This window comes from Colletotrichum destructivum, chromosome 4 (genome assembly GCF_034447905.1).
Source record: "Colletotrichum destructivum chromosome 4, complete sequence".
NCBI classification, from domain to species: Eukaryota; Fungi; Ascomycota; class Sordariomycetes; order Glomerellales; family Glomerellaceae; genus Colletotrichum; species Colletotrichum destructivum.
Window position 1 is genome coordinate 496,430 of NC_085899.1, and position 22,900 is coordinate 519,329.

The window sequence follows — 22,900 nt, forward strand, 5'->3', positions numbered from 1 at the left end:
CGTTTCGCATGTGGTTGTAGTTTCAAGGATGTCGACGCCGTTAACCAGCAGCCTGCTTGACCTTGGTGCCCTCCTTGGGCTCCTCGTCGACGAACTCGGGCAGCTCCTCCTGCATGAAGCTCGGCAGGCCGGCGCCCATCTCGGGCTCGAGCTCGGCCTCCATACCGAGGGCCTCGAGCTCGGCGTCGAGCTCGGCCTCGTCAACGTCCTCGGGGATGTCGTAGGAGCGCGACAGGCTCTCCTGGATGTCGTTGCCGATGTCCATGAGGTCGGCCATCTCGTCCTGCAGGCGCTCGATCTTGTCGATGTCGACCTTGCCGTACTGGCGCTTGAGCTCCTTGTTGGTGGTCTGCAGGGCGTCGACGGTGGCCATGGTGTTCTTGAGGTTGTCCTGCATGGTCTGGGCCTGCTCCATGTTCCAGACCTGGGACTGGAGCTGGTCGCGCTGCGCCTCGTACATCTTGCGGCGCTGGAGGACCTTGAGGGCCTTCTGCTTGATGGCGTTCTTGCCGGGGCCGTCGCGCATCTTGGCGAGCTTCTGCTGGTAGGTGTTGAGCTCGGCGGTGAGGGCCGAGAGCTTGACGTCGATGGAGGAGATGCGGTCGTCGATGTTTGTGATGGCCGAGTTGAGGGTCGGCTTCGGCCCCTTGGGGGCGGCGCCGAAGAGGCGGTTCATCGTGGGTGGGTTGGGTGGTTGCGGGCGAAAGATCCTCTCCCCTCTTCTCTCTCTGTCTCTCTCTCTGTCTTTTTTTCCCCCCTCTTCTTCTAGTGTGCTACTCGGTTCTTCGTCGTTTGGGTTCGTGCGAGTTGAGGTAGGAAAGTTGGGTGCCTGGATGACGTTGCGTGGGCGGACGCGCTGTTGGGGTTCGTTCCCAGGCGACAGGTTTATCGATAGGACCCCGCGGTCGGAGGGTGGGGGCAGTCGGAGGCAAAACGGGTCCGGTGGCTGGGTGGGGAGCGGAATATCGATATGCCGAGATGGTGTCCGGTCTTGGACCCCAGGGACGGAAGCTGCGTCCGACTTGGCGTCGTTATTAAGTGCAACACAACAAACATCATCAGTATCTGTGTTACCATCAGTCAATCACGGATATTTCGAAACATTTCGGGCTTGACTGCGTTTTCGCAATACATGGTTTTTACTCTTCGCTTTGTGGATTGTGTTTATCATCTCCTCTTTGGGAATGCTCGCAAGTTTATCTGGGCTCTATCTAACGCTACTAAAAGTCTGTTTTTGAGGCTACAAGCGGCCAGTATTATGACCACCTCGTTTCGTTCGTTCCCTCGACGATGGCTCCCAATTCAACGGCAAATCCGATGGTTGTTTTCCTCGCCCTTTTCTCCCCCTTAGACCCGCCAGTCCAGGCCCTCCCAGGAAAATGACACCAATCTCAGCTGCCGATGCACAGTTTCAGGGGCAAGTTGTGCACGGCGAGTCGCAGTTACATAATGGCTTTCCCCTCCATCCTGGGCATCGCGGCAGTGGTCGTGTAATAAGTCGCCAAGATTCCATGACTAAAAGGGTCCCAGCCGTTCCGCGTGTCCCTTCGTTTGCGCATATAGGGAGCACCACTCTCGGCAAACCGTCTTCGAACATTGGTGCCTTTTTTTTTTCTTCTCCATTTCGTCACAAGCAAAGCCGAACCGACTCCCCCCTATTTTCCCTCTGACGACGTGAGATGCTTTGATATAAAACGTGAATGTACTTGCGACGCAGACGGATCAGATCGACCTGCGAGGAGAAGTCGGACATGAGACCGTCGCCAACCGAGGAGATGATGGAGGAGGCCAAGCTGTGGACGGGCCGGGAGCGGCACCGCGGGGGCCCGGACGAGGACGAGGATGAAAGCCCTGTCGGAGCTGCTGGCGGCTCCGAGACGGAGGCGTGTCTCGGCGATGAGGAGGACGAGAGGCCCGGGGTGCCTTTGGGGTCTGCGACGGCCCTCCCCATTTACGTGTCGATGCATCGGTAACTTCACCCCTGACACGACGCCAGTGGTGGGTGTTGCGCTGACGGAGAAGGCAGTGTGCGCCGGCTCATCGTTGCGAGCATAGGTGAGACCACTGAGCGACGCATCATCGGTATTATGACGACTAACTGGCCGTTCCCTCAGACGATCCATACACGCTTGATCAACTAAGCGATCCCAGGATGAATCTTCTCACTGTAAGGCCTCTCGTTGAGCGTCTGTTTCACCCAAAGGATATCACAATAGGTACATCAAGCACTCTTCACTTACCCAATTCCCCCCCCCCCTTTTTCTTTTTTTGAGAAACATCACCAGTACTGATCATCGCCCTCAGTCTACTGCCTCCTGGCCAACCGCCTCCACTTTCTCCGCCAGCAGGCGACCACGGTCCACCAGCCCGTCAATATGGCCCGCGCGGCTCTATGCGAGCTGGTCGCCACCCGGGTCCTCCGCCGCTTCCACGAGTCCAACCCGGGCGCCCAGGGCCTGCTCTTCCTCTCGCACATCCTCGTCGGCGGTTTCGATCCCTTTGAGGGCGCCCCCGAGGCCGTCGAATTCGAGGGCCGCCGCCAGTGGGCCGTCCAGGAACGCGGCGGCCTCGAGCGCAAGCTCACGGCTCTCGAGCTCGCCATCCTCTCCGAGAGCAAGACCTTCATCGGGTCCCCCGCCTGCCAGCGCGTTGTCAACGCCGTCTACGAAGGGCGTGTCATCTACACCCCCCTGTCCTTCGTCGACATCCTCCCGGACCACTACAAGTACCACCCCATCTCGCTCTACGACCCGCGCAAGGCGCCCATCCTGAACCACTACCGCCTCATCGTCCCACGCTCCCGCCATTTCATCGAGTTCGTGCAGTTCCTCGTGCTCATGGTGCTCTACTTCCTCGCCATGCTGTACCGCCGGAGCAGCAACGAGGTCTTTGAGTTCCTCTTCTGCATCTACGCCGCCGGCTGGGTGCTCGACGAGCTCGCCGCCGTCGTCGAGCACGGCTGGGAAGTCCACGCACAGAACCTGTGGTCCTGGCTCGACGTCACCTTCTCCGCCATCTACGGCGTCTACGTGATCGCGCGCATCTACGACGTCGCCGCGGGCCACTTCCCCGACGGCCACGGCCTGCACATCCTTCCGCTCGCGGCGCCCATCCTGCTGACCCGTGTCGCCTTCAACATCGCCCCGGACAACATCGTGCTCATCTCGCTGCACGCCATGATGAAGGATTTTCTGCTGTTGTCGTTCCTCGCCTGCTGGTGCTTCATGGGCTTCCTACTCGCGCTGCAGTGGCTCATCGACTCCAACGACAACTTCAACGAGACGCCCTCGTGGTTCACCATCGGCAAGTGGATGCTCTGGATCTGGTTCGGCCTCGACGGCACGGGCATCGAGGAGTCGGTGCAGTTCCACATTGTCTTGGGCCCTGCGCTTATGATCGGCTTCGCCTTCCTGGGCAACACACTGTTCCTGACGATCCTCGTCGCCATGCTCACAAACACCTTTTCCAAGATCATTGCCGACGAGACGGCCGAGGTGCAGTTCCGCCGCGCCGTGCTGACGTTCGAGGGGGTCAAGAGCGACGCCATCTTCGCGTACCCGCCGCCCTTCAACATCTTCGCCCTCGCGACGCTGCTGCCGCTGCGCTTCCTCGTGTCGCCGGAGTCGTTCCACAGGGTCAACGTCGCGCTCATCCGCGCGCTGAACCTGCCGACGCTACTGCTCATCAGCCTCTACGAGAGGCGGCAGTTCTCACGGCGGGCGCGGGCCAAGACAGGGGACCGGTCGCTTCTGGGCTGGAAGTTCTCGGGGTTTTCGCCGCACGGCGACATCCAGGCCGTGTTCGAGACGGCGCCGCCGCCGGACGTGGCGGATCTGATTGAGGAGCTGGACAAGCTCGGGGACGAGGGCTCGCTCGCGGACGAGTTCGTGCCCAAGTTGTCCGCGGACTTGGGCCGGCCGATCCGGTGGAGGTCAAGGTTACGGAACGGAGTTCAGGAGCACGATGAGTGAGATTTTGGTGGGGGGTAGGTATTGGACTCTCTCCCTTACTCCCTCTCCCTCTCTCTCTCTCATTATCTCTTTATTGTCTTCATTAGATTTAGATTATTGTAACATAGCCCCTCCCCGCCTTTTCACATCAGTTCGGAATACCTCCACATAACATCCTACAACTTCCACACCTGCAGGTTGCGGTACCGCGCAACGAGCGGCTGCATCTGTCTGAACCCGATCCGGCCGTCCCGGATGACGGGGCCCGTCGACTTGTCGTCGTAAAACTCAAAGATGGGCAGGCCGTTGATGGAGAAGCTGACCTCGCGCTTGTCCTTGACGACCTCGATCTTGTAGAAGGCGCCCGCCGCGTCCGGGACGGGCGGCAGCGGGTCGCCGCCCTGGGCGACGAGGTGGAAACCGGGAGACTTGCGCAGGTTGGCGACGTGGAAGGCGCGCTCCTCGGGCCAGCGGCGGCGGAAGTAGGACGCGTGCAGCGTGCGGATGTCGGAGGAGTGGTACTGCGGGTAGCTGCCGTTGCGCGGCTTCAGGGACGGGTCGAAGATGGAGCCCTTGCCGTCGTCGGCGGCGGAGGCGGCGCCGAAGAAGAACATGGCGAGGCCCGGCTCGGCACGCGGGGAGAACTCCCAGGTGATGCGGATGCCGTCGGGGAAGACCTCGGGCACCCACCAGACAAAGTAGTCGGCCTCGGCGCCGGCTCCCGCGAGCTCGATGGAGGAGTCCACGGCGGTGAAGTTGAGAGGCCCCTCGGCGACCCAAGTGGCGACGTCCGAGGTCGAGTTGAGGGGGTTGCTGTAGAGGAGCGTCTCTGCTGCGGCTGCCATTGTCGAGGCCGCGAGGGCGAGGAGAGGGGTGAAAGATCGCATCTTGAGAGGGATTGAACGTGAGGATGGCCTCGGCGGGGAGGAGGGAGGAGATGTGGGAGAGTAGATTGACGGGACCCTTGCGCGATTATCTGGAGTCAGAAGAGACAACGGGGGACAACGGAAGCAAAGGTTACATTGCCGACCCTGAGTGGGCTGGCGAGTCTCGTCTCTTATACCAGGTCCTTTTTACTCTACAAGCGCGTCACTCAAATTCTCCAACGTCGAACGGGCTGATGCTACACCGAGATGCCCGAGTCCGGGGGGGGCGGGCAGGGGTGTGTGTGTCCCACGGCGGCGGACGGAACGGGCTAGACTAAGACGGGGGTGCAGCCGGCAGCCAATGTTGCCATCCAAAAGACCAAAGGTGCGATTAATCTAAACGACCTCTGAACGGAAACTCTGGGCCGTTGAGGGGAGGTTGGCAGGCCGCGCCGGTTCCGGGGTGGTGGCATACAAGAATGCTTATTTCAAGACGCCTCCTCTGCCCTGCATCACGCGATCCCGACGGGTCATGGATGGGTTCCGCCAAAGGGGAGAAGGGTCGTCGTCGTCGTCGTCGTCGTCGTCGTCGTCTTCGAGACACCGCTCGCGCAATCTCGGGTCCCAGTCGCTTGGGACGACTTGGACTTTGGCAATTCCAGCGCTGCCGCTGCTGTGAAGCGGGGGAGCTGGAGAGAAAAGGGTCGATTCTCCCATCAAATGAGGAGGCGGGGGGGCAGAGGTGGGGGGGTCGGCTGGTATATGAAGCTAAGCATGGATTTCGAGAGGGGAACTTGGGAAGATTGCAGAGAAGGGGGGGAAACGTTATTTTGGCGCCTTCTTGGCAATCATCCTTGCCAAAAATCAACAGTCTTCGGGGAAGTCCGCACCCGCCCAATTGCCGAGATGTGACGCGGCATCCGGAGAGCCGGCGCCGGCGCCGGCGCCGGGCTTGGCATGTGTGTCTTGGTTAGCTTCTCCGGACAACTTCTGCCGTGTGCGTTTCCCGTCGACGACTGACAAGTATCTTGACTGAGACACCCTCTGGTGTAACAAACGGGAAGCACAACGCGATAATGGCGGTGGTGCAGCACAATCTTATTCATGCAAGACGAATAGACTGTGTATGGATATCGGGAGAATATCAGAAAGGGTGGAAACAATGCATCCCTTTACTGTTTTTTTGAGTGCAGCTAAGAGTTTCCACGGCTCAAGGTATCTGAGGTCCATTTAAGGAACAAATTTCACCTTCTGGCTAGCTCCCATACGTCAGCTTCTATTTAGACACTTTATCTACTTCGAATGTCTCGATAGCTAATACCACATTAGTTGAATAAAGGTAGACTTTCCAGTGCTGAGACACCTAGTCCTACCTGTTTATCCAACCATTTTACCCTCGACTTGTTGCAAAGGCTCAATCTACTTGACAATCACAGCCGAGACAAAGCATAGCTATCAGTCAAGCTGTGGAACGACAAGAGCATTTGTCTTGGCTAAGACCTTGTAGCCATCTAAATATCTTTGACTTTGGGAGAACAATCGGTCGCGTTTCTGGGAGGGTCACCGGCCTACATGGCACGAGTCTTTAACTAATGCAAACACACATGCAGGCGCTAGGGACTTGGGCAAGACACGCGAGCAATGGACAAATCCTACTTCCAAGGTGCCCGTATTCTAGCAAAAGTCCAAGTCAGTGATCTCACTTAATCCGCTGCTTTCTCTCCTGATGAAAATCCCATGTCCTGCTTTACTCTCCCCTAGATCCTTCTCGAACTCCTCGATTACAGCTAGAATCAATTCAAGTTCTTCCGTAACCTATCAGTCCTAAGGGGCACAAATGCATGAGGTCTCGACGAAACTAGAATGTTTACAGCAAGATTACCTGTGGTTTTGGATTTAAATTAGCAGTCACACCTAATGATACCAAGGACACCAATTATCAGATGCTGTTTCATGTGTATAATTGCGGTGGAGACGGCAATCATATTCAGGCTAGTGATTTTCTAGACGTTAACCCCCGGGCATATAGGTATGTGGCAACAACCCAGAATCAGGCCAGAGACTTGTCCAGGCTTGTGCAATGGAAAGGATCTAGAGGTGGCCAGGGTTTTGACGCTTCCATATGGTGTTGGATAAACAGCCGAGGTCTCTAGAAAGAGTAGTATACGCTCCAGCATGGCTAGAAACAGCACCGTCTTGCACGTGACAGGGTAATAAAACTTGATAGAAGAAAATGGCCGGCTTGTCATTGATACTTAAAACTCGGTATTTTAAACCCCTTTTTTGTTTGATGTTCAAATAACCACACTGAAATTTGGACCAACACAAAGTTCCGCATGACTTTTCGTCAAAACATAAAGTCTAGAAATAAGCGCAAACCCCCAACTTGTCTCAGGTAGTTGTGTGGTGTCAGATGCAAGCTCTTCAGTCCCCCCGCTGAGCCAAAAGACTGAAGCCAGAGTGCAAGTCTCGGATCGTGCGAGCGTGCGGCGCCTCCTCCTCGCCGCCGGTAATAAGACTAGTCGCCTTGCTTATCAAACCAACGACGCCAAGGATATCCTCTTGGGTGATGGCGTTCTCCTTCTTGACCCAGCCCAACTCAGCAGGAAGGCGCTCGTTCACTGTGTCACGGTGTGAGAAACGGGTTCTCCATGAAGACTTGGAATAGAGGGACTTACAGAAAAAGTACTCGACCAGGGTCTTGTTGACGGTGCCGGCGGTCATGTTGCCAAAGGCAATGATCGGGGCGGCAACCTCACCCAGGCTGAAGTTCTCGACAGTCGCGGTGAAGGTGTAATTCGGGTTGAAAGCCTTGGAGTTGATCTGGCGGGCAATCTTGCTGTTGGCCAGCTGGTCCGCGTCGAGGATGTCCTTGGTCCAGTAGGCTCTGCTCTCGTCAAAGATGGTCTGGTTGAAGATGTGGTTGCTCCCGAAGAAAGCATCCGTGCGACTGATGAACAACCGTCAGCACAACTGTAAAGTTTATAGAGACCCATCGTTGGACCTACCTCAAGCTCGCATCGTGCTCCAAAACGTTGTGAACGTTGAGTTGATCCCTTGGGGGTCAGGTGTCAGCCTTTTGTGCAACTAGGAGCGGGGGACAGATCCGTCTCACAAGGTGAAGAATGTGGCGTTCGGCTCCGGGTTAACAGGAATCGCCATCTTGAACATCAGCTCCCCCAGAGATTCGTTAAAGTTGAGCCCCTCTCGTAATCCCTTCACCACATTCTCCTGTGTCAGGTTCCGTCCGTCGTGGGGAAGGAAGCCGTGGTTTGCCAAAGTGTTCATCATAGGGCAGGGGCCTCGGACTGTAAAGGTCAGTCAGTGTCTAAAGGACAAAACGAGAAACTATTTCTACGTACAGTCGTTGGGTCCGGCGGGGGCCCATGCATCAAGGGAGCCTCTTCTGATGTGAGGGTTGGACATGTGGGCTTTCGCCAAAAGGGGGTCGGCCGACGCCAGGCCAACGACCAAAGCTACGATGACGATGAACTGCTTCATTTTGGATTCTTTTGAGGTAGAATTCAAGCTGAATTGGTTTTTGGGAACGGATGGAAAAGATTGGATGATGACAATCGGCTTTCGCTTCCTGGATGAACACCACACGGGAGCTTGTATTTATAACCAACAACACCAATGCGAGCTCCTAGTGCGCAGAGGATCCTCCCTTTAAACTCGGCTCCGTTTCATTCTGAGGGCACCATAGCCACCGAAAACCTCGCCAGCCATCCCGTTCCCCTGAGCGGGGACAATGCCAATATGCCGGTTGCCGGTGACGATCCCGTCCAAACATCTCGGTCTCGCAGCAAACCCCCATCACTAACTCCACGGAAACGACAAGAACCAATCAGATGTTGAATGATTACCATTCAGCATGGTTGTCTCTGCGGAGGTGGTGGGCTAGTCGCAGGCGCAGTTGCAGTCCTTACCAGTGAAACAAAGTGCTATCCACGTGTGGCCAAGCCGCCTATGTTTCTCTATACGCGGAAACGACTCATGAGACGTCATTGCGCCTGCGGCACGCCACTAACCACCACGTATAAAGTCCAAATACGCGGAAGAACACTGTTGGGGTTATATGAACATGAACAAAAAACATATACTACATGGACTCGCGGTACAATTTTATGGAGGCTTCACCACGCCCAAGCCTCCATTGATGCGCAACGTTTAACCCGGCCCAAGCCGTTTTCTCTCCATCAATGCCATCACGACCTTGGAGGCTTTCGTCCGGAGCACATCCTAGAGCCCAACACTCACAGCTTCTTTCCACGTATTCCAGGCCAATCATAACCGTCACGTTTCAAATTCACTTGCGCGTATTCAGATGATCTACACGATAGCCGCTTCCTCACCTGTAATTCTCCGGCCTACCCCCACAGCCGTCCTCGGAGATAAGCCGTCACGTCACACAACGTATCACATCACCCCCTGGAAGAGGTCAAGCTTGAGACAGGGCTTGGCTATTTAAATCTAAGCATAACATCGCTTCACTCTGCAGTCCTTGAGTAAGGGACCAACCATTCGACAGTTGATGTCGTCGTCAACCTCTGATTCCCGGCCTATGGTATCATTGCCCCGTACCTCGAAGTTGCCTGCCAGCCAAGCATGATGATGTTAAGCATACGCTAAGCCCAGCAACTACCGCATGACGGCACTCGTCTCCCGGCACTGCGCTAGCAAAGGCGGGAAGGCGTCATCGATCTCCTCGCATTGTGCTATGCATATGAGGTGGGCTTAGCTGGACTTTATCCCCACTCGGGCCCGGTCTCGGCGTCGGTTTCGGCAGACCTCTGGGAGACCAGTTCCCGGACTGCTGCCCTGGTGGAGGCCGAATGCAGTGCGGACGGCCTCGCATCTTGACGACAACGACACATTACCCCACCCCGCTCCGGCCGAAGCATCCGGCAAGGACCTGGGATCTTCACAAGTTGCCATCGACAGGAGTAGCGCGTACATCTGTCCGTTGGACGTTCCAGACAGAGACCGTGAATGCCTCATCAATGCAGATATGTGGAGGGCGCCGCCGGTAACCGGATCGCTTTCCCATCGTACTGGGTAGCTCGGCGGTTCGCTCGGGATGACGCGACAAATCGAGACCATGTTCCTGATCACGTCTCTTCGGCCGTCGTTGTCCACTGGGCGGGATTTGCGGACCGCCTTGCCAACAGACCAGCCCTAGACTACATGGAACGCTGACAACCCTGTGCCCGAACGATCCGAACACGGCATCATGGCATAGCGCACGCCACGCTGAGGACTTCCGCATGATACTAAAGTATCTTGGCCAGCCGACTAGTCTGACTAGCGTTTTGCGAACGAACTCGATCGACAGGGGCGCCTAAGGCGAAGAGAGCGTAAGTCCAGGGCTGCAGTCTGACATGACGCTGACTGAACCACATCGCAGGATTGGACGGCATACGACCTCTCGTCGGCACACAAGGCTAGGCTGACGGTTCTGGCGGCATCATTCTCTCAGTATCAGCAAGTCTTGTGTCCGCCCGTTCTGCAATATCAACTCACCCTACCCTCCTGGCATCCGATGCGCCCCCCTTGACTGACGCACGCGGCACTCCGCCGCGAGCTATTTCCGTCGAAACCACGATCTGCCATACGATTCGAGATGAACGCAGACCCCACGAACCTCACCGCCCGCCCGATTGCGCCACTGGATAGGGAGCGGGAGGGCTGACTGAGCGGCTCTTGACGCTCGACCGATCTTACACCTCGCTTCGTGTGGGACCAAGACACTGGGTTAGCATCGTCAGCCTCTCTCTCCTCAGCTTAGGTTTCGCCGAAGGAACGACGACGGTTTCCCGAGAGGACGGCGTAAGCTCGTGTCTGGAGTGTTTACGATCTGACATCACTTTGCTTACTTGGAAAGTCTGTTCTCAAGCTTTTCCCATGATGCTACTCCGCCCATCAAGGGACACACGGTGAGCAACGTCCCAGCATCGGAACTCGGCGAGATGGCACATCCTCTGCTGTGAGTGTGCCATGGTCTCCACGAACATCACGTATCAGTCCGAACTTAATCGTTTCCCGAGTGTGGTCTTCTGACCAGCCTGGCGTCCGTTAGCCTCCATGACGACACCCAATAACGCAAGTCGGAGTTCCACTTCGATTCTCACTTTCTCGGTCAGAACTTTCTGCCAACACCCCCGCAAAGACTAGGCTGAACCCAGCACTAGACTGTTCGTTGGACACAAGAGTCTAGAAGGCCGCGCACCGGGTCGACGTTTCCCACCCACAACCCGTGAGGGGGTTAGGGCTGGAAACCCGCCCATCGCCATCATCTACTTCAGAACGGAATCATCCCCCACCAGACTTCGGCCCATCTCGAACATGGAGACGAGTCAATGAATAGCCCCGTCCGTCCCCCTACGGATGCTGAGTCCACCCAAGCCCACCTGACTCCGCCAACCATCAAGCCGCTAGGACTAGACATTCAAAACTAGGCCCACCCTCCCCCTCACAGCCCATTTGGGATATTCCAGATGTCTTTGCGGCCCTCGTCGGAGATTATTCATGTGGTAGGCATGACAGGGTGAAACTTGCCTTCTTTGGTGTACTATAGACTCACTGGTGAAGCAAAAGCCCGGTGGGATTGCAAGAAGGACTCGGCTCGGCAACTGTTGGGTTGGGGACCGGGGCGAGTAACGTTGAGGTTGGTTGTAAAGGTTGCCACAGTCCTATCCACCCATCGAAACTTAGACCGCGCCTCTGTTGCTGGGATCCGAGGCACTTCGCCCTCACAATCCCAGTACAAGGAGAAGAAACTCCTTCTGAGACCAGTATACCTAGTTATAAGGAGAAGCAAAAGACAAAACATTACCATGTACACTCAATAAGACACAATGATGTTAGCATCGTCGTTGCACACAGATTCTTACAGAACATTCCGATACAGTATAGACAATTAACTCTGGGGGTCTGCGACAACGTCAGGGCGCTTGAGGGGGGAATGGCAAAATAGACCAAATTAGAGAAGACGTTCTCGAAATTCCTCCCTCACACTAGCAAACGGCACTACCGCTTCACACTACACTACATCCGAGACAAACCTCCGGTGCTGGTCCCCGTCTGACGATGATCACGGTGCGAGATGGGAAAAGAAGCGGCGGATGCGTCATCCCTGTTATGTCCCCTTGCAACTAATATCCGAACGGCATCACGATTAATACCTCATGAAGATATCCATAGAAGCTCAGTTCTAGACCAAAGACCCTCATGCTCTGTGATGGAATGTGTAGGTGAGCGTCATCGATCTATACGACCATGGTTCTGTGGCAGCTCACAACTCCACAAGTCCGATGGCTGCTTGACCTGTCCGCAAATCACAAGTGTCAGCACAGCGGCTCCAAGAAGCTCGGGACACGCGCACGTCGTGACAGAGTCCGACCTGGGCTAACACGAGGGCGTATTTGTACGAATCAAATCATTTATTCCTCTTGACACACTTTCCCCGAAACACGAGCGGGCTGAGCAGCCTCGTGGCAAGATGAGATGGTTCATGGAGCCACTTGCATCCTTCACCCGGAAAACGTTTTGCGTGATGGGATGATGGTTGTGGGTTTTCACAGAACCTGACTAAGTCCACGGCCCTCTTCCCCCCCTCCCCCCGGTCCCAGCGCGTTCTTAGGAACTTCTGACAAAGCATGTGTTGGCACTGACTTGACTGTCCAAACCAACTGAAGGCAGAAAAAGTATGCCCCGAATAGCAACATGGCCCAAAGGGGTAATCGAGTATCCAGCACAGTTGCAACTCTCTTTTGCAACCCGGCCCAGTAAAGCTGCACTCGCCTTACTCAGTAACCCTAGCACCCCGGCAAAAACCGACCGGGAGACGGGATACCCAGCGAGGCAGTCGTCCCCTCCCTCCCCCCTTTTACGAATACTTGGTGTAAATAGGTGATGGAACAATTCCCGAGCCGATCGCAATGACGACACATCTCGGCCCTGGACGCGAACCCACAGTTCATTCACATGGGAAGACAGAGAGAGGGGGGGGAACAAACGAAAAGGGGGAAGAAGAAGCTCCTCCCACGGAATTCGTTCCGACATGGGGGCCCCATTCCTCGCGACGAATCCGGCTTCGTTGTTGCTCAGGAGGTTAGGTTGCGTGGGTCACTTTGGCTCTTGGTATGGGCCACACAACCCAGCTGTTTATCAGCCAGGGAAGTACGGTGTGTAAACAAGGGAAAACATGAGAGTCTGGGGATAGCTTCGCTCTCTCTCAGGGGAGACGGCGGGCCGCGGGCTCTCTGACTCTCTCTGTCTGGCCTGCGGGTACCTGACTAGGGGATCCGACTCGACATGTCCGACATAAAAGCGAAGAGAGCAACGTTGCTTGTCGTCGGCCTGACCTCCTGTCTGGGGCCGGTGGACATGCCGTTAAACGCACGCCCGTCGACTCGTGCTTCGGCGAGCTTCGAAGTCACTCGAGTCTGTACAGGTATGTTGAATGCTTGTAAACCGGGACCCAGGCGCAAATCACTCGCTTCCTAAACGAGATATAGAGAGGGACAAGAAAGAGTCTGACTAGGGGGTGAAGGAGGAAAATGATACCAAGTGCCGAGATTATCGGTGAACTGCCACAACCACACATGATATGGTCGCGATTACCGTTCAGGGTGACCAGCTATGCGCGAGCTGCGCGGAGATCTTGGATTCAAGAGCGATATCAACAGACCGGGGGAGAGAGAGAGAGAGAGAGAGAGAGAGAGAGGTGCTTCATGCCATTCCGGGCTAGAGCTGATGACTTTGTACGGATAGATAGCCCAAACTTGAGTTAAGTCGTGGGGGCCATCGTGGAAAGGGGGAGCGCGTCCATGTCGTGAAGTTTCCGCTTTTCATCCTAATCATCCTGGCCTAGGTGCGGTGATGTGCTGATGGCAACCATGCTCCAACCTTGCAATGCCCAAAACAACCCCCAGGCGCCGCCCTTGCAGAGCGAGCGTTGCTGTCTCCTCTCTCCATCTGCCGTCCACCACGCGACATACGCGATCTCGAGGGGGCCACGGCAGGGCTGGTTAGCGCCCTTCTCAAAACTCTCACCGCACTTTGGGAACTTTGCAATTTGATAACGCTTCGGAATCCTTCGGGGAGGGTGGGGGGAAGGATATCATCCTAACCAAGGAACAGACAGCCCTTTGACAAGGCAAGGTTACGATAGCCCCGTGGCAACAAGGCCTGATGCCCACCCCGTAGGGCATTCAGAGGCAGGGAGGGTGGCGAGTTGTGACTGCACGCCGCTGCACACCGAGGCTCAGCTCACTGGCCTGCTTGTTGTTAGGTTGGCTGATATCCGCCCTGGTCCTTGGGCACTGCAGGTTCGTGGAGAAGGACAAAAGCAGGCTCTACTGAAGAATGTGGAGACCACTGTCCAGGAGTGCTCAGCTGTGCGCCATACTCCTTGTAAAATGAAAGGCCGAACTTTCTCACACACACACACTCTCTCTCGCTCTCTTGGTTCACACCTTTTGAGGTTGGCTGGCTGGCTGGGAGCGGCCGGGGGGCTAGCTGCTGATCGCCCGCTGATCGCGTGTGTGGGAGAAAAACAAGATCGGATGAGGATGAAACGCTGCTTTCTGCCCTTTTTCCTGCTTTTCTGCGGTCAAAGACAAAGCTTACCGAGGAGCAGGACCGTCGTCTCTACAGGCCCATCTGCAATTGTGTGCCCTGTCAGACAACTCAATCCTCGTTGGCCTGTTGGGGGCCGGCTGCGGATACCCGTACCTGTAGAGCGTAAACCCAAAAAGAGTGCAAGACCTCATGATGATCCATTCGTATCCCTGACATGGGGATCGGTGTTTGACGGAGAGCGAGACGCACGCTCACAGAGAGAGAAAGAGAGGAGCCAAAACCGGGACAGGGTGACCAACCGTAAAAATGTCGTGGTGAACTCGATGGAAACTAGCAAGGATTTTACCTGTCAATTCTTACTCAATCAACCCCCCTTCCCGCTCTCCTCGGGTCCCGTGCAGACAGACACTTGGTGAGTATTGACATATGGCACGGTTGGCCTCTCCGGCTCGAGTGGCTATCTGGTACGTCTGACATCAACATGATGTGCTTGCGAGAGGGAGAATTGGGGGTTGCCAGCGGATGCTTGGGTATGTAGTTCGCGGTATAGTCGGCCAGTCCCCCTTGAGCCTCGAGGTCGCAGAAAGAGAATGGAACGATGGAGCCTCCCTGCACGCAACACGGAGCAGCAGGGCACAGATACGCTTGCGCTGCAGTGTTGAGCAATAGTTGTAAAAGCTGTGACCAATAGAGAACTCTTCGGGACCCGAGTGGGAGTTTGTATCACGGTAGAAGGGGAGGGGGGTGTTTGGCGTAGGGTATCGTGGGCCAGACTAGTCTCCAGACTATTGCCATGGGCCGTTCTCAAACGTGGTGCCTGAGACCGAAGCTAGTTTGCGAGTACTCGTGTTCTTCCAGAAGACATCCAATTTCTTCTTGGCGTACAAAAGTAGGCAGGTCACAAAGGAGACAATGAACGCTCAGTCCCTACTATCTGGCGAAATCGGACGACGGTTCAACTCATTACCCCCCCCTTTCTTCCGCGCTCCTGGACTACGCCTTGGCGACATCAAGAGGCTGTGATTTTTACCATCTTTTGCCCGGCCCGCCCAAATTCACCCCCTCGTGACCCTACAACATGTGTTTGCATATCAGGTTCCCAGGTGGAGGGTTTAACACGTTGCCCTAGCGGTAGACAGGGGGTCAGGCCTTGGCGTTGCGTTCCCAAAGTGTCGCGTTGCTCGGTAGGGTGGAGAGTGCGAGGCCATTAATCAGCACGGTTTTGGTAGAAGCGGTGGTTCCCCCGTTGCTCGAGCCTTTCCGGAAGAAGAGGGCATCCCCGTCCTCAACCTCGGCATGTCGGGAGGGATGGGTGGGGATGGCCTGGGTAGGAGCCGGAGAGACGGAGCCCTACCAAGCATGGGTACAGGTAGAAGGGGTGTGGGATGAGGAGAGTTTGCGAGGGGGCCGGGGGAAAGTCAACTTTGGGTAATCAATCGCTTCAAGCCAGTGACATCGTCATCAGCCGGATGGGGGTTTGTTGTAGACTAGTGTCAGTCGAGGGGAAGAGAAATGAGTTGCCTCGACGTCCTATCGTTATTGGTCCGTCCCGTCTTTGTCCCGGGTGGGAGGATACGACCGAAATTGAACTCAGACAAGCCCATGAAACCCCGCCGAAGTGGCCGAAGAGATGAATAGTGTAAAGAGGAAGAAAGGAAAACTCAACAGAGAGAGAAAGAGAGAGAGAGAGAGAGAGAGAGAGAGAGAGAGGGAGAGAGCAAACGTTGGAAAGTCAATAAATGACTTGCCAATGTTACCTGTCAACAAGGGTTCCCCCAAAGGGCTGACTATATGACTCGTCGATGGGCTCCTTTCGCAACCTCGTTGGGACATTGGCTCTTGTTTGCATTTTTGCACTGCCACTCTCGTCGCCGGCGATCCAACATCGAAACCCAGAGCAGCTCAAAACGAGGGAAGGGGGATCCACAAACAGGGCCGCTGGGTTTGGGGGTGGAAAGGCACCAAGGAGGGAAAGGGGGGGGGGGGGGGGGGGGGGGGGCTTCCCTGAATGTCAAATCTCCCTAGAGTATTCGTACGGAGCATCTGTAACTGTACATAGTCGCGTGATTACGATACCCAGACTATTAAACTAGGGGGCTAGACCATAGAGAAGAGCCGTGGGTCGAGAGAAGAGGGCCACGTAGCTCAGTCGATGTCGATGGTCAGGGCTGCCGGCAGTCGAGGCGTGCCCGGATTCGGGACGACTCCAAGAGAGTCATTGCTCCGGCCGGAGCACCGCCGGCGATTGGCTGTCGCAGCCGGAGCGCACGCGTCACCCTCGCCGTCCAGCTTACCATCGACCGAGCCGCCCCTAGTTCGTAATGGCAGTGGCTGATTCGAACACCATTCCGAACGCGAGAGTTGTCGTTGCTCTACCAGCACATACCCGTGTTCCTGATGTCTTTGCAACTCTCCTGCCATCGGTCTAACAGGCATTCCTTGGCCGTTTTGGGCCGGGCCTGTTGTTCCCCTCGCAGGACACCGCCCCAAGCACCGAGCTCCGGGGCCGACTTAATCATTATCCGTGGATGAACGACGATATCCGTACGCCCGTGCTGAGACACCGAATTGCGTAGCCAAGGCGGTCGATCCCTCGTGCGTCGAGGACAAAGGAAACCACGCGTGTTACGGGTTGATCCCTTCACAAATTGAGTGCTCTGCTGCTGTCCTGCGTCGTATGCAGCATATTCGCGCCGGTAAAAGGTTCCATCCCGGATGCCACGGGGCCTCCCCCCCCCCCCCCCCCCCCCCCCACAACCCCCCGGCACGCTGATCGCTGGGCGCAGCATGCGCAAACTGGCAGATCTCGCACGGGGGGTAGGCATTTAGGCCACGGAGCGAAGTCCGGTAGTCGGCGTAGCCATCCCCTTCTACATACACGCTAACATGGGCTTCTTGGATCGACGTTAGACGGCTAAGATGAGAGAGTGAGTCTCTTGGTGATCTCGGTTGACCGGAGACGCCCCCAGAGTGTCGCCAACGCAACACCAACCGTAGGTTTATTCGTGTAATTGGATGTGGTTGGTGGCAGCCAATCGTCAGTATAGTTCTGACTGTCAGTACTGACTACCAACCATCACCACAGGCGAGCTTTTTTTATTATTAGATGCCTCCTCCCCGTTTTTACGGGCAGGGCAACATGCCACCCTCCTGGCAGCGGCCCTTTCGGCGAAATGACACACTTTAGTGCGGCCAGAGGCAAGTCGGGCGAGGCGTGTGTTCTGTGAGGCCGAGACAGACAGACATTCACTGCCCACTCCTCCGCCGGTGCTACCGCGGGGATGAAGGGGGGGAGGGAGGGTCGTCCGCATCTTGGGGCGGCAGCAGATCACCGTCGTCGATCCCGTCAAAAAAAAAAAAAAAAAAGAAAAAAAAAAAAAGGAGGAGAAAAAGTCTCCTGTTGAGAGGGTCCGCATATGCAGCAAGTAAAGACAGGGCGAGTCAAGCCACCTGAGAGGGCTGTGTCATGCCAACGTCGTCAGACGCGCTGAACATCGCTAGTCATTCAGCAGCACCCGCCGCCGTCGTGGTGTGCCTTTGTTTTTGTCGCGGAAACCTATGGTCTTCCATGATGCTTTAGAAGCAGATGCTACATAGTAGCCGAATGAGGGTGCCGGCATGAGCCGACGAGGATGGGCCAAAAACCGGACCTGGCGAGACTTTCCAGAAGGCTTCTAGACCGGTTCCACGAGCTTGCCAGATGGAGCAGGTCTTCCGTCTCGGCGTGCTGCCTGTTCGACGTAACCGGTGAGCCATAGGCAGGTGTCGGTCGGTAGGTAAGGTTCTCTTCACCTAGACGACCTTGGCTCCGCAACCACTGAACGAGCGGCTGATCTGATCGTGGCTCGAATGCCGTCTCGACGGGCATTTGAGCGCACACCCCCCCACCTCGCTGAATCATCACCCATGGTGCTGACAAGGTGAGTGTGAGTGTGCGTGTGCGTGTGTATACAGTATGCTTATGTGCTCCCGAGACCACGTAGATGAGCACGGGGTGCTCTGCGCTCGGCCCTCTCTCCCAAACCTTGTGCCGCTGTCGATCTTTTGTATCCTCCAGAGACCAAAAAGCGGGCTCAACGTCGGACCTTTAGTAGAAGCACAGACGCCTGTGACCTGCAACGGAGCGAAACTCACCTTCGGGCCCTGGCCGGAGATGACGGGGGGCCCAATTCACGGAGGTGGCGATGCTGGGGAAACGCCTGACACAGATGAGGAACGGCCGATCAGCGTTGATTAAAATGTCTACTCTGTAACGAAGCGAAATACACCGTGTAGAGCAAGAGGGGGGGGGGGGGGGGGGGGATGAAGAAGAAAAAAGACACCGGCCGGTGAGGGTGTGTGGCATGTAGTAGACCCGACATCAGCCTTGCTGGGCATGTTTTGCATACACAATCTCCGTCTGCCATGCTGGGCTTGACAGCCAGCATGCCTGCCTCTTCTCAGTCTTCCATCCGTACCAACAACACCAATACCAACCCCCTCTTATGATATGTCAAAGTCTCTGCCTCGCCTCCACTTCGCCCCGGGCGGACGCACCGGCCGATACGGAACCCAGGCCCGGGAACGCGGCGGCCTCGGGCCCCGAAAAAAAAAACCCCCCCCCGTTGGCGTTCTTCCCCATTTTCCGGAAGGGCGCGCGCTCTTCTGGCCCGGGGCCCGTTGGGACGCAATACGATGGTATACATATATCTGCTTTCATGCTTCAAACGCGCGCTCGTTCGCAACTCCGGCACCCGATGCCATTGACCATTCGCTCCGACGGAAAGTCCCAAGGGGCCGTGGGCAAGGCATCAAACCGATGACCATGCCTGGCCGTAACCACTGCAGGCGCGCGGCGTAGGAGGGCGGGCGGGGGAGGTGGAGGAGGAGGAGGAGGAGGAGGAGGAGGAAGAAGACGAAGGAGGGGCGGGAAACGGCGTGAGAGAGGGGCACAGGCAGCACTAGGCAGCAGAGTTTTCGTGTTGACGTGAGTGTGTCTGTGATAGCAGACTGATAGTCTTGTATCGAGTAATCGCACGAGTGTGGGTGGTCTCGGCGAGTAAGGGGGATGACAACTCAAGAACAAATACTCAAAAGGGGAGGGGGGGGGCTGGTTTGCTCCATGGCGAGAATCATGTCGCCCGCGCTGCATTGTTTTAGAGTCCTTACATTCTGAGAGAGAAATGCCTCGCCAGGTGGGTTGCAGCCACCGTGACATCCGCACCTTTTCTCTCCATGTTTTCTCTCCATGCTTTCTGTCTCTGTTTTCTATCTCTTGTCTGCGACCGGCAAGTTCTGCAAGCTGGTTCGACCCGTCGGTAAGAACCATGCCCACCCCAAGTCTCCAGAGAGGCAGCGGCCCTGGCGGGCAGTCAGACTCAAACCCGTCCCATCGGCCGCCAACGATGCCCTTCGTCAGTGCTGGTCCGCTGCAGCAGTCTCCCTCCTGGACTCTCTCGTTGGCCCAGATACGCACCGAGACGGGCCATGTATGTATGTGTTTGTGTGCTGTGAGTGTGAGTGCTGTGAGTGTGAGTGCTGTGAGTGCGAGCACGCCGTGATCGATGATGCGAGCAAGGGGGGCGGCGGGGGAGGCAATCGCTGACTCCAATGTGAGATGAGGCCTGTGGGGCGCATGGTCTGAACCTGGGCGAGAGAAAGATGCGGAGGTCGGTTGACGATGATGCGACTCTCGTCCACGATCCTTCTTCCCCTTTCGCTGTTCCTCGAGGCGTCATCCTGCTGCAGGCCCTCCTCCTCCTCCCTGGCCAGGCATCATCGTGACACACGGCGAAAGGAAGGGTGTCAGCAATTCCATGTGGGAGCGTGGCTAGGATGCGGCCATCCGTGTGTAAGACGGGGGGAGGGACACGTCGTGTCGTGTCGTGTCGTTATCGGGCGACGACGAGGACGAGACACGGACGAGTCCCGTCTGTGGTTGACGAAAACGCCGCGACTCTCCATAATGTGAAGCATCTTATCCATCCACCCATCCATCCATCCACTCCTTGCTGTTTTCGAGGCCGCAACTTGAAACGAATCTCGTCTGCAAGTCATTGCCCGGACCTCAGCCCTACGTGACCTTATAGTATTGGTCGACCAACCCCGTTTGCGAAAGGAAAAAAAAATAAAAAGTCTCGGCCGAGCTGCGTACCCTGCCTGGCTCCCAGCAGAGTCGCAAGGAGGAGGAGGAGGGGGGGGGGGGGGAGAGAGAGAGGGATAGCCATGTTCATCATCATCCTCGAGTCATGTGAGATTGGTTACATGGGTTGAGAGAATCGTGACCGTACCCTCGGGACTTTCTTGTCTCGCATACCCTTACTCTGTACTTGATATCTCAAATTAGGCATTCTGTCCGTAGTTGGTTACAAAGTAACTTCAGGCTGGGTTTACCGACGGTGCGGGCGCCCGCTCTGCTTATCCTTCGCCCGGGCATGGTGAGCATGTAATTTAGGTCACGCATTTCAAAACAACCAACACTCACTCACCATGCCACCCCCTCTCCCCTCTAAGAGGAGAAAAAAAGAAATCGGAAAACTGGTCGTTCAAAGACATGAGATCCCAACGGTCCCCGTCCCCCTCAAAGAGTCCGTCACTCGCTTGTTGGGCAAACCCTTGCAAATGGGATTGCAGTACGACTATCCGACAAACCCTACCCGAGACCAACGCCCGCCTCTCGAACGCTCTCTCACTCTCTCTTCCTCCTCTCTCCTCAGCCTGACAATGGCGGGCACATTGGCGGCACAAATGTGACCGAGTGTCTTGAGTTCCTCTCGTATCAAGCCCCCCGCCCATGTCATGCAATTGCGATGCAGCACGCCCGAACGGGACAAAAGACGAAACAAAACCCGCTAGTCACGCCTTTTAACTAGTCGCTTCGTCGGTTCAGCCCTGCGGATGCGGGTGCTTGCATTCATCCATCCGTCCATCCATCCATTCCCCTCACCCAGAGCACGCGCCCATCACGACGAGACCATATGTCACTGTAGGGCGCCCGCCGGGCTAGATAACCTACCTACTAGCTAGTAGTTTGTGGCCCGTAGATGAGGCAGGTTCTTGGACTAAGGGGACTCGGAACCGAGTGGAGACGAATCACTCCTACTCCTACTCCTACGGATACTTGCACCGCGGTTCAGGATTGTGGCTTTTTCCCCCTCAGCTGAAGACACAACCGACACCGGCCCCTAGTTCTCCTCGACATGATTTACGAGCTGCCCAATGATCAAGTGGCGTCGCGCACAGAAACGTGCGTTGAACCAACACGCTCTCATTAGACTCGCAACTTGTGGCGTCGTCTCTACCCTCCCACTAATGGTCTGTCTAACTGATGGGCGTTGGGTAACAACTTTGGTTGACGCGTTACAGCATGTGGGGGGGGGGGGGGTGTTGTCGTTGTTTGCTGTTAACAAGGTCTCGTCTAAGGCGTTCAGAGTGAACCCGGCGTGTGTTGACTCAAGTTTCCCTCAGCGCAGGTCTCAGGTCCTCAAGCCTCAATGCCGCAGAAACCGGGGCTTTTTTATTTATTTCTTTTCTTTCGCGGACGCTGACAGGCGCAAAGCAACGACGGGATTTCTTGGTCCCCCCTCAAGCTGGACGAGTCATCATCGGCGCATCGTCGGCGTTGATCTTCGCGACGGCGAGGCACTGCCGCGTCACGGAATGATTGTGTTGCATGGTTCTTCGACGGCCGTGAGTCTCTCTCTATCTCTCTTTCTTTGACCAACCATGAACCCAAACAGAGTCGGGAACGGCCGGCCTTGTCCGGAGATACCCACACACCTTCGGCCGGAGGCTTGACCCCGACGCCTGTACTTCAGAGCAGGCTTAGGGTAAGAGGGAACCACGTCGTCCAATGGTTATGGAACGCGGCCGCCGAGTAGTAGGGGGCGAGAGAGAGAGAGAGAAAAGAAAACCCAGCTCAGCTAGTGGCGAACTCCATTCCAGCTCAGGCTCGCTCTGTCTCAGCCACTCGGCTGACAACAGCGCCTCTCGTAGGGCTTGGTGCTCGATAGGCGTGTGGCTTGCCACCGAATGGAGGATGGTGCATCCGTACTTCAGCGGCACAGGGCTTCAGCGTCCTTGCACTCTCAGGCGTGCAAGGGGAGGGGGGGGGGGGGGCATCTGTGGCTTTGTGCGCTCGCTCGCCGATTGGTCAGTGAGCGAGGAAAGCCTTTGAAGGCTGATACTGACGGCTCTTTGGAAGGGAAGTGGGGAGGGGGGAGACCGCCGGATCGTGAGATCGCCAGGGCCGGCGTCCATTGTCCAAGGAAACGTATGACAACGCCGCCGCTTGCGCCTGCCGAGGGGAGAGAGAGAGGTCATATGATGTCTAGGTTTGATACGTCGCAATCGGACTGGGGAGTGCGATGACGAAGTGCATGCCTGTATTGATCCCAAACGGTGTCGAAGGGGAGAAAGACACTCAAGTTTAAGCTCAACAATGATCCGACGAACCCTAACTGCTACGTGTAAGTGACCCATGCATGCCCAACGTCGACCACGGGACAACAAGACATTGAG

The 22,900-nt window shown here is 56.2% G+C and overlaps 7 protein-coding genes across 7 annotated transcripts; 2 read left to right on the forward strand and 5 right to left on the reverse strand.

Moving 5' to 3' along the window:
• Nucleotides 1-40: 40 nt before the first annotated feature.
• CDEST_06056 (Putative Snf7 family protein) lies at nt 41-676 on the reverse strand (the record flags this gene model as incomplete). Its single annotated transcript, XM_062922215.1, has 1 exon — nt 41-676. The coding sequence occupies one exon, from the start codon at nt 674-676 to the stop codon at nt 41-43; it is 636 nt and encodes a 211-aa protein (XP_062778266.1).
• Nucleotides 677-1,614: 938 nt separating this feature from the next.
• On the forward strand, nt 1,615-5,522 carry CDEST_06057 (uncharacterized protein). Its single transcript, XM_062922216.1, has 4 exons — nt 1,615-1,969; nt 2,027-2,055; nt 2,115-2,216; nt 2,305-5,522. Exons 1-4 carry the CDS (start codon nt 1,701-1,703, stop codon nt 3,969-3,971), a joined length of 2,067 nt encoding a protein of 688 aa, XP_062778267.1. The 5' UTR covers nt 1,615-1,700; the 3' UTR covers nt 3,972-5,522.
• Nucleotides 4,124-5,088, reverse strand: CDEST_06058 (Putative concanavalin A-like lectin/glucanase domain superfamily). The gene has a single exon (XM_062922217.1). It carries the CDS (start codon nt 4,835-4,837, stop codon nt 4,127-4,129), a length of 711 nt encoding a protein of 236 aa, XP_062778268.1. The 5' UTR covers nt 4,838-5,088; the 3' UTR covers nt 4,124-4,126.
• Nucleotides 5,090-5,533, reverse strand: CDEST_06059 (uncharacterized protein; the record flags this gene model as incomplete). The annotated part of the gene is made up of 1 exon (XM_062922218.1): nt 5,090-5,533. One exon carries the CDS (start codon nt 5,531-5,533, stop codon nt 5,300-5,302), a length of 234 nt encoding a protein of 77 aa, XP_062778269.1. The 3' UTR covers nt 5,090-5,299.
• A 1,521-nt stretch (nt 5,534-7,054) lies between these two features.
• On the reverse strand, nt 7,055-8,412 carry CDEST_06060 (Putative chloroperoxidase). The gene is made up of 5 exons (XM_062922219.1): nt 8,179-8,412; nt 7,932-8,124; nt 7,825-7,872; nt 7,495-7,766; nt 7,055-7,437 (listed from the first exon to the last, which is right to left on the reverse strand). The coding sequence occupies exons 1-5, from the start codon at nt 8,315-8,317 to the stop codon at nt 7,241-7,243; spliced, it is 849 nt and encodes a 282-aa protein (XP_062778270.1). The 5' UTR covers nt 8,318-8,412; the 3' UTR covers nt 7,055-7,240.
• A 10,292-nt stretch (nt 8,413-18,704) lies between these two features.
• CDEST_06061 (uncharacterized protein) lies at nt 18,705-19,251 on the forward strand. Its single transcript, XM_062922220.1, has one exon. The coding sequence runs from the start codon at nt 18,891-18,893 to the stop codon at nt 19,239-19,241; it is 351 nt and encodes a 116-aa protein (XP_062778271.1). The 5' UTR covers nt 18,705-18,890; the 3' UTR covers nt 19,242-19,251.
• A 507-nt stretch (nt 19,252-19,758) lies between these two features.
• On the reverse strand, nt 19,759-20,284 carry CDEST_06062 (uncharacterized protein; the record flags this gene model as incomplete). Its single annotated transcript, XM_062922221.1, has 1 exon — nt 19,759-20,284. The coding sequence occupies exon 1, from the start codon at nt 20,116-20,118 to the stop codon at nt 19,759-19,761; it is 360 nt and encodes a 119-aa protein (XP_062778272.1). The 5' UTR covers nt 20,119-20,284.
• Nucleotides 20,285-22,900: the final 2,616 nt, after the last annotated feature.

Bases quoted from the DNA above. Each gene is read 5' to 3' on its own strand.
- CDEST_06060 (XM_062922219.1), bottom strand. From the start codon at position 8,317: ATGAAGCAGTTCATCGTCATCGTAGCTTTGGTCGTTGGCCTGGCGTCG. The intron at 8,125-8,178 runs GTACGTAGAAAT...TGACCTTTACAG, and splicing joins CCCCGCCGGACCCAACGACT to TCCGAGGCCCCTGCCCTATG. The intron at 7,873-7,931 runs GTGAGACGGATC...CTGACCCCCAAG, and splicing joins AACGCCACATTCTTCACCTT to GGATCAACTCAACGTTCACA.
- CDEST_06061 (XM_062922220.1), top strand. From the start codon at position 18,891: ATGTCAAAGTCTCTGCCTCGCCTCCACTTCGCCCCGGGCGGACGCACC.
- CDEST_06057 (XM_062922216.1), top strand. From the start codon at position 1,701: ATGTACTTGCGACGCAGACGGATCAGATCGACCTGCGAGGAGAAGTCG. The intron at 1,970-2,026 runs GTAACTTCACCC...CGGAGAAGGCAG, and splicing joins ATTTACGTGTCGATGCATCG to TGTGCGCCGGCTCATCGTTG. The intron at 2,217-2,304 runs GTACATCAAGCA...CATCGCCCTCAG, and splicing joins CCCAAAGGATATCACAATAG to TCTACTGCCTCCTGGCCAAC.
- CDEST_06058 (XM_062922217.1), bottom strand. From the start codon at position 4,837: ATGCGATCTTTCACCCCTCTCCTCGCCCTCGCGGCCTCGACAATGGCA.